The 9,104-nt window shown below is 47.0% G+C and overlaps 1 protein-coding gene across 1 annotated transcript in view; it reads left to right on the top strand.

Moving 5' to 3' along the window:
- LOC112969260 (zinc finger protein 271-like) overlaps window positions 1–1,161 on the top strand; it is a 5,705-nt gene extending 4,544 nt beyond the window's left edge. The window contains exon 3 of the mRNA XM_026072400.1: window positions 7–1,161. Within this exon, the coding sequence (XP_025928185.1) occupies window positions 7–871 (865 nt within the window). The 3' untranslated portion in view covers window positions 872–1,161. The remainder of the gene's footprint in view (window positions 1–6) is intronic.
- The last annotated feature ends 7,943 nt before the right edge of the window (window positions 1,162–9,104 follow it).

Here is a 9,104-nt window from a genome sequence, read left to right as displayed (position 1 = left end):
CGGCAGCGAGCGGCCCTTCGCCTGCGGCGAGTGTGGCAAGGGCTTTGCCCAGAAGGCCCAGCTGGCCGTGCACCGCCGCGTCCACACCGGCGAGCGCCCCTTCCCCTGCGCCGACTGCCCCAAGGCCTTCAGCGACAAGTCCCGCCTGGTGGTCCACCGCCGCACCCACACCGGCGAGCGCCCCTTCCCCTGCGCTGCCTGCGGCCGGGCCTTCACCCAGAAGGTGGCCCTCACCACCCACCAGCGGGTGCACACGCGGGAGCACCGGCCCCCGCCAGCACCCGGACCCCCGGGCGAGGAGTGGCCCTTCCCCTGCGCCGTCTGCGGGAGAGGCTTCCGCAAGGAGATCGCCCTCATCACCCACCAGCGGGTCCACACCAAGTACGAGCCCAACCGCTGTGGCAAGTGCGGCCAGGTCTTCCCCARCCGGGCCCAGCTCCGGCTCCACCAGCCCTCTCATGCTGAGGACCGGCCCTTCAAGTGCACCACRTGCGGGAAGGACTTCAAGAGGAAGGAGATCTTGGTCATCCACCAACGGGTCCACACAGGAGAGGCACCCTTCCAGTGCCCTCAGTGTGGCAAAAGCTTCTCGCAGAAGGCCAACCTCATGAAGCACCAGCTCACCCACACCCGCAGGGGCCCATTCATCTGCTCTGAGTGCGGGCAAAGCTACACCACCATCGGCCACTTCAAGAGGCACCAGAGGAACCACCTCAAGAAGCAAAGCCCACCTGGCAAGGGAGAAGAGCCCCTCGAGGACCTGACAACTGGACATGTGCCACCGGATCCTGCAGGTGACCACAGTGGCCTCGTCATTGTGGTGAAGACAGAGGTTGATGCTGATGACTATGAGGTCCTGCAGGTACCCTGATGGAGGGAATCAAGGTTTGCACCTGCTCCTTTGGGGACAGGGATGCTGCATCCCCCCTCAGCCCATGTTCCCATGCTCCCCTGGGAGTAGCCAGGACATCTCACGGTGTTCGGTGGAGATCAGGAATGAAAACACCTGCTAGGATCTAGACTTCAGCATTTAGAGAAACCCTGAATAAAGCCTCMATCAAAACTGGCTTAAAAATGTGAGAATTCGGTATGGGGGGGTATATATATGTATTTTGGCTTATTTTTGATTTTTGATTTAAGAGTCACCTTTACAAGGGTGGTGGGTTTTTTTTATTTTTTTTATTGTTTGGCTAACAGGAGGGCTGAGAAGCTCRTTTTTTAAAGCAAGAAAATGAAATCTGTGATTTCGGATATATTTGCCTGACTCCAAGAACCGGAGCTTTAAAAAAACGTAACACCAAATACTGAGAGAATTGCCATCTCCGACTTCCTGGCAAGAATCGGAGCAGATCAGTGTTGTACCTAGGCCTCCGGCTGCAGACACCAGCACCACAAAACAGCAGTCACCCAACCATGCTATAGGCACAAGCTCGCTGCAGGACAGCGTGGAGGTCCGCTACCATGGGAGAATTGGACCGAGCTATACAGAAGGATATCATTACCAGTGGACTCAGGGATGGGGACCCTGCTGGCACCTGGGGAAGTCACACTGAAGTCATTTAACACTCCTTGTAGGGGGCAAATACCCACCCAACGTGGGCCAGTTTGCAGACCCAGAGCCTCAGAATAAGCACCAGCTCAAAGCTGACACAGGGTTTATTTCAAACTGTTGTCGTTCCCAAAGAACCTGCTTTAAAATAAACTCATGCGTGGCTTGATTGTAAGCGGTAATCCCCAGGCACATTTGAACAAAACTGAGGACATCTGTTGCACAGCCACAGCTTTAGAGCAGCGTTCGTGAGGTCCTGGACCTGTTTCTTACACTGGTCAAATATTCTTGGTTGCTATGACATGAGGTGTCTCCTAAACCTGGTGAAATGCCAGGGAAATCCAATGCAAGCCATTTCAGCTCTTTAGCATCTGCAGGACATGGCTAACATCACCCAGGGGCACCACCAGCTCTGGGCGTCCCACAGTCCTGCTGCAGCATCCGCCAGTTGGTGCACTGAGGCAGGGAGTGAAAATGAGACCACATACAGCTGTCTTCTGCATCTCACATTTACAGCCTTGACCATAGCGTGGCACCAGCAAAAGGTGTGTTAATTGCTCTTTCCCAGCAAGCTCACAGCCTCCCTCGTGGGGTCATTGTGCCCATGCAGCGAGCAGTGCCGCCCGTCCTCCCGTTTCCTGTGCTCTTCCAAAATGCTCCCTCCTTATCACCCAGGCTTGTCCTTGGAGGCCATGCCAAGGCAGCAAGGTGCAGCACTGTACCCACATGCACGTAGCTGCTGATTTGGACATGTCTCAGGAGCTCAGGAAGCCTCCTCACACCCTTAAAATCACCCAAGAATTTGCAAGATCAGGTTTTAAATCCCCATTCCTCTGGGGTGATTGCTCGTGCTGGATTCATTAAGAGCCCTGTGTTCCCTGCCCCACCATAGCCCCTGCTACTACAGGCCCCATCCCTTAAATTAATATCCTTCCATTACCCATGGCAAAGAGCTCTGTTGCCATGAAGTGATGACAGGAGCTGAAAGAAGTCTCAATATGCCACTATTAGCTTGCAAAAACCGGGCCAGTCTGTCTTCAAACCCTATGTGGTAACCCAATGAGCCAAATGGATAGTTAAACAAAATTAAAGGCCGTTTTTGGTTTTGGTCTTTTATCCCCAGTAAATCTCTTTTGATTTCAGAAATGTCCTTCAAGATATTTTTGCTTTTAATCAGTGTTTTTCAGCATTGGTTCACTGATGGTAAATTCAGCAGCCCTAAGTAAGTTGCCTGATAACAGACCATGATAACGGTACACTGAACTGTTACATGAAAAGCAAAGAATCACATAATTCACTGAAAAGCAGTCCGTGGTGGAAGACTGTTGTTTCCTGAAAGCTTTCTATCCTTTCAGGCTTGCTTTTTTTTGTGTAAAATGTTCTTGCTCCAGTAATCTTTGCACAGCTCTGCTCTGTTTCTGCAAGCTGAAGAGACACTGAGCTAGTGTGTAGGCTCAGTCCCTGGTACCCAGTTACCCCTCCTTGTCCCTTACTTGGGGATTTTCCCTCTGGAATTAGATGGCAGCGAGGAATAAATTATCCAGCCAGCCTTTTCTTTCCTAAGTGGTCCCAATTTCTTTAACTCGCATTATGCCTTACTAATAATCCCACTGTGTATAAATGAATTTGATTTGTGGATGACTTGAAATCGAGTACGTATATCACATGGCAAAACTTATGCCCCTGATTAAGTGAGTGGTTTTCCAACCGGGGGATTATGAGTGATGAGCAGTAGATGAAGCTACTAGAGCGCAGACACAAGAAGTAAAGACTTTGCCTATACATCCTTCAAATAAGACTCCAGGAAGACATATAATAGGGCATGAACATGGCCCATTTGAACTATCCTTTGGGAAAGAGAAGAACCATGTTTATGAATTCTGATTAAGCAATTTTCCATTAACTATCTAGGTTTGACTTCAGTGGGATTAATGCAGATGAATTCTTAGTCTTACCTGACATCAAGAATATATAACAATTTAGGAATATGTATACTTGTATATCAGTGGCTGTGGGTCCACAGTGCTCTGCAGACATCTGGGACTGGCTTTGTTTCACCTAAATCCATTAACAGCTTAGATACAAACATCTGAGCCAGTCACCTCAGTCTCCGTTTAAAATCAAAGAAGAGAAACAGGGACTTGAAGAGAGTGATTTATCTGCCCTAGTTTAGACATTCACTCTGGGATGAGAGTCCTAGGCTGTACCGACTGTACTGGCTTGATCTCCGCTGGCTGCAAAGGGGAGCCAGGGCAGACAGGCTCAGAGGAGACACCTGCCTTCGGTTCATGTGGTTGTTAGTCCACACAAGCCAATTTGTACAGGGAAAGAGCTGCAGCTGTGGGGACACCAGAAGGTGACAATGTCAAACCCTGCTGACAGTGGCAGCTTTTCTTGATCTATCTAAAGCCACACAAGGAGAGAGGTGCCTCAAGGTGGATTGGCTCCCACCATGACACAGGTCCCATCTGTCCAGTAATGGCCCCAGCCATTGGCTTCCTGGGGGAATGAGCTGTTTCAGATACGGCATGTTTGTGGAAAGGCCAGGATAATCCACACAGAGGGAGATGTTAATTTCCCATGTATATTTTTTAAAACTCTGTTTGTATTTATTGCCAGACAGAAGGTATCCGTGCAGGAGATGGAGGAACTAGCAAGAGGTGTGCACACCCACTTTAAAATCTCAACATATGATCCAATGTTCGTATTTGCTATTCTTCTCTAGGTTCCTTTTTACAAAGCAAAATAAATTACATTTTGCAATTTTCCCTTGTCCTTCTTTTTTCTTTTTTAAAATCACATACCAGCATACTTTTCCTGTATAGGATCCTCCAGTAAGAGATCCACCTCTTTCCTCTAGATTTTTTTTTCTGTTTCCTGTGCTTTGCAGATGATTTTCCTCTATTTTTTTGAATAAAAAGAAGAAACTATGGGATGCACTCACTGCAGAAGTGTTCTGTGAGTGACAGGTTATCAAGCCTGGTTATCACAGCAGCACTGGGAAGCACCGCATCTGGGATTCATCTTGCAGATTAAAACACCAGCTTTTAGGTGTGCACTTGTGAGCTCAGTGGCTGAGCTCCTGTGACAGTCGGTGGCAATCCAGTGCTCAGCTCAGTTGTTTACACATGGGCACCAAGTGCTTGAAGTAACATCTTTGCATTCAAGTCTGTTCTTACTTACGGTGTAAATCATCCTGAAAAACTTAGTATTAGTTATATAGTGAGAGCTATGACAGATGAGAAAACTTTGTCTCTGTTTCCAAGTGTCTGGTGTATCCTGGTTCTCTCCTCAGATTGCTACTTTTGTAAATGACCATGATTTTACAAGCAGATGATCATCGATGGGGAAGGAACAGCAGGACAGGAAAACGAGAAAGGCCTTTTTTGTTAGCTGTAATAAGCTCTCCAGGGACTGGCACAGTGCAAGGACTCCTAGGAACATGTTAGATCAGGTTGAACTCCCATGTTGCATCATAAGCGTCCTAAAACCGCACTTCTCTGTGCCAGCCCAGTGTTGTGTTTCCTGGGACATGACTGTGTTCTGGCTATGTTACAAGGTGACAGTTTTTTAAGAAGCAGGAGGTGGATGTGATGGAAAAGATGCTGAATGTTTATTTAACAAATTCTCTCTCATGCAATGACCTAAGACACTGGTCCCCAGGCTCTCCTGTTGCCTTCCTACGGCTTGCCACAGATCTTAATTTAGCTAACGAGGTGCTGAGAAATRCTCTGCGCTTCGTGATGGCACGTGGGCTAGATGTTTGAGGACCTCTCTGAACTAGATCCRGGTCACAGGCCACTTGGTAATGCAATGGGATGTTTCGGTCCAACGTCTCTAAGTCATTTTTGGAGCTCTCCTCACCAGCCAGGTGAACTTCTGGATTGTTTGACCTCCACCTCCATCAATCCCCATTTTTGTTCTGCACCAAATAGCCGGTTAAGAGAGCAGGCTTGCTCCTTCCCTCCTACAGAGGAATATTTGTTATTCAGAACAAAATATTATGTTGCCATGTCATTTAATCAAGTCAAAATTCATAGGCAGCATCTGTGCAGAAGATAAAATGTTTTGGGACAGTTTAGTCCTCTTCTTATCTGAGTGATTACGGTTATGTAAAGACTTTTCTTTCAAACATGGAGATGGAGTTTCATAAACGAGAGACCAAAATAGTGCCAAGTAGACAGTCATCTCTTCTTGATCACACTGGATTAGTACAACTAATCTGTAGGTATTAGTGACCAGCAGGGTTTTGCCTGGAGGATATAATATATTATTTATTATTTCATATCTGATCTCCCACAAGAGGCAGAAAATTCAATCGGTGAGCTTTTCTTTTCATTGTTATATTTTTGCAGATGGGTTTGCAGGATTTGGAAAATTACTGACGGGCTTCTCATCAGAGGGGAGAGAGATGACAAAGGGGAAACCAGACTGCTGCTTACATCTCCGTCTTCTGAAAATGGTGCAGTTAGGAACTGCCTGTAGGACGAATGCAAACAGTCTCAAGGCCTCAGCCAGGCTCTGCTGGGTTAGTGGAAGGGTATATATCCATCAGACGCTGAACTCAGCCTCACCACTTGGTTTTAGGGACCCATAAAGGCAACAATATTGCTGTACCCACCCGATACTGGAGGAAACTGCAGCTCAGAAATATAAAATTATTTACCTCTGAAAGGTTCAGGGATCCTTGTTCTCTGGCTCCTGTTCAGTGCTGCAACACCGAACCATGTAAATATCCCTTTTACTAACACGAGGCCCTTGAAGAAAGAGCAGAGCTTTGCTCTGTTCCTGAGATGAAAAGCAAAACGAAGAATACATGATAAGCTTTATTTTCTTTGGCTTTTTGGAAACTGGTTCTGAGGATTCCTCAACCTTCTTATGAACAGTTATTCAGTAAAACTACCCCCCCCCCAAAGCAGCTGCATTTTCTTCTCCTTTTATAAATGAAGGCTTAGAAGCCTGGTGCGAACACAGAAGCAGCCTTTGTTTAACCTGATTACAAATCAATTGTCTTAAATGCTGCTCTTACCACTGCATCAATTAAAAGTGGGCAGAGATGCCTTCAGCTTATGTGAGTCAATCTTTGTGCTAAATGATGGGAAAACAGAAAACAGAAAACCAGCCATGACTTTGGTTCTTCCTTTGTCTCCCAAACGCTCCCTGGGTACTTCACAGGTCAGACAGTGGCCGTCAGGAGATGCATAAGAAAGAGAAGAACAGCACAAATATACAGTGATCTCTCCTCTGAATACTTTCCGTTTGTAGGTTATATTGAACGTGTCACCTGCCAGTTTTATTTAACGTTCCCTAGTTCTTGCATTAGCAGAGAACATGAGCTGTTATCTTCTACTCAACTCCTTCATGTACTTCCTAAAAGTGGGAATGACCTTTAGTGGCACATAAATCCAGAGCTAGAGCCCGCGAGACACTCACTCAGAAAGGACAAATTGGATTTGCCAGTGCTTTTCATTTTTTCGTGGCTTTGTGAAATGAATGAGCAATGTTCTCCCATCCACTTGCAGGGGAGATATCTGCAGATTACAGCAGAAAGCGGAGCGCTACATGATCGGCTGGGATATGAACATGGAAATGAGTGCAGCAGAGTGACGCAGAGTTAGATTGAGATTCAGCAGCCCCTGCTTATAAATACTTAACTCTCCCGAGCCGGCGCAGAGGGTGAATTGTGGGTCACAGCAAAGATAGGAATCAAAAAGGTTTAAGCTGAATTTCCAAAGTACATCTACTGGATCTCTCCTTGTTAGGACAAGCCCTTCGTGCTCAGCCTTCTTTATTAGCCTGTCGCGTTTGGGGATTTTTGCAATAAACAGGCTAGGCAAGGTTCGCCTCCATCCGCCGTGTCAATGCAGACGGCTGAACTCCTCTCTCTGGTGTTACCCTCCACCAGTGGGCAGAAACAGGCTATTTGGCGGTACCTGTTTACAATGTCCACTTAAGACTGAGGGAAATCATGTCCCAAGCTCCACCGATTAGAGGCTGCTCAGGAGGCTACAGCTATCCTTGCTGTAAACATTGCGTTTAATCAGATGGTTYCCCCCCACTCCAGGCTGTTCATGAGCTCACTGGGGAAATCCAAACTTCAGAYTTACTCCCCAGCCTATGTGCAACTCTGAAAATGAATTACATTTCTAAGACGTTCTTGGGACAGCTGTCTCATTTAAATTAAAATCTGGGTGGCAATAGTGTTTTCAGCCATTGAATGAATAAAGAGCATTAGAGCAATGCTGTGCTGGAGATAAAAAGTTAAGAGCAAGAGTTAAAAAAGCAAGAGTTAAAAATAAACCACACAGTTTCAGTGTCTAAATTTCCCAGCACTTGCTATTTTCTGCCTGACAGCACCCTCTTCTGGGAGCGGGTGCTGCATGCTGAYGGGTGCACCCCGTTCAGCAGCGTTCGACCTTGCACTGGCTGGCCAGGCCCGCACGCTGAGCGAGCAAAGGGCAGAGCCCTTGCAGGGTGAGTTTAAGAGTGGCAATAGACAGTCTCTTTCGAGCTATGTTTTCTGTAAACCCTGTCAAAGCAGACCGCGGATTGCTGGATGATCTAGTGCCAGTCAAAGTCACAGCACCCGGTTATTTGGCACCTTCTGGCAGATAGGTGCAGCTCCCAGCAACCAGGAATCAGCCAAAATACCAGTTTAGCCTGTCAGATAGCTACTCTGCATTGCCAGAGCACCAGGACGATCAGGGTGAAAACAACCGTGAAAGTCTTACTTAAACATGTCCTCAGACATGTCCCAGCTTTTTTATTTGTTTGCTTAAATTCTTGAGACACAGGTGAGTGAGCATCTTTTTTGCAAATCACGTACACATTAGTCAGGACAAGACCACACGTGTTTAGTGGGCTACATCTCACAGTGACACAGGCTATGAACTAAGGAAAGGCAATGAGAAGCTCTGCTTCCTCATGGTGCTGTGCAGGGCCCCGGGCAGCTGTCTCCTTGTCTCCAGTACTGCACAGTCGACATCTGTCTGGTAGAGCTCCAGATTTCATCTCCTCCAAAAACGTTCTCATCCTTTGCCCAGCTCTCTGAAGTGGCAGGAACACCTAATTTGTGGCCAGTGCTGGTCAGGTCTCCACTTGAACTAATTTAATAGTGCGGCTGATTCCAGGGATTGGTTGTTTCTTAAACAACAAGATTTATAACTTCAAACCACACATGGGGCTTACCTGCATGGTTAAACACTCCCCTTTGAAGACAGGCAGAGAAGTCAAGACAATTTGCTGTCTAATTAGTTTCTGGTGATGGTTTCCCAGTCGTGCCTCCAAACTTGTATCTGTTCTTGCATTAAGGAAATTTTACTGCCACATTTGCTGACAGTGGTTATTAACTTCTGATGCTTATGATAGGGCATCGACTGCCGTGGGGCTGCTGGCAGATAGGAAAGACAAAGTGGGATTTAAGTCTGATGGCAAAACGATTTGTTGGTAGGTGTAGGGGATTTCTTCCTCCGGTGTTTGAGAAGGGCTGTGAGTCTATACACCATGCTGACACCGTGGGCTACGGGCTAAAGTTTGGACATGACTTTGAATGGAG

The sequence above is a fragment of the Apteryx rowi genome, unplaced genomic scaffold (assembly GCF_003343035.1).
Source record: "Apteryx rowi isolate R43461 unplaced genomic scaffold, aptRow1 scaffold_109, whole genome shotgun sequence".
In the NCBI taxonomy this organism is placed as follows: Eukaryota; Metazoa; Chordata; class Aves; order Apterygiformes; family Apterygidae; genus Apteryx; species Apteryx rowi.
This window is presented reverse-complemented; position numbering and strand designations above follow the sequence as displayed.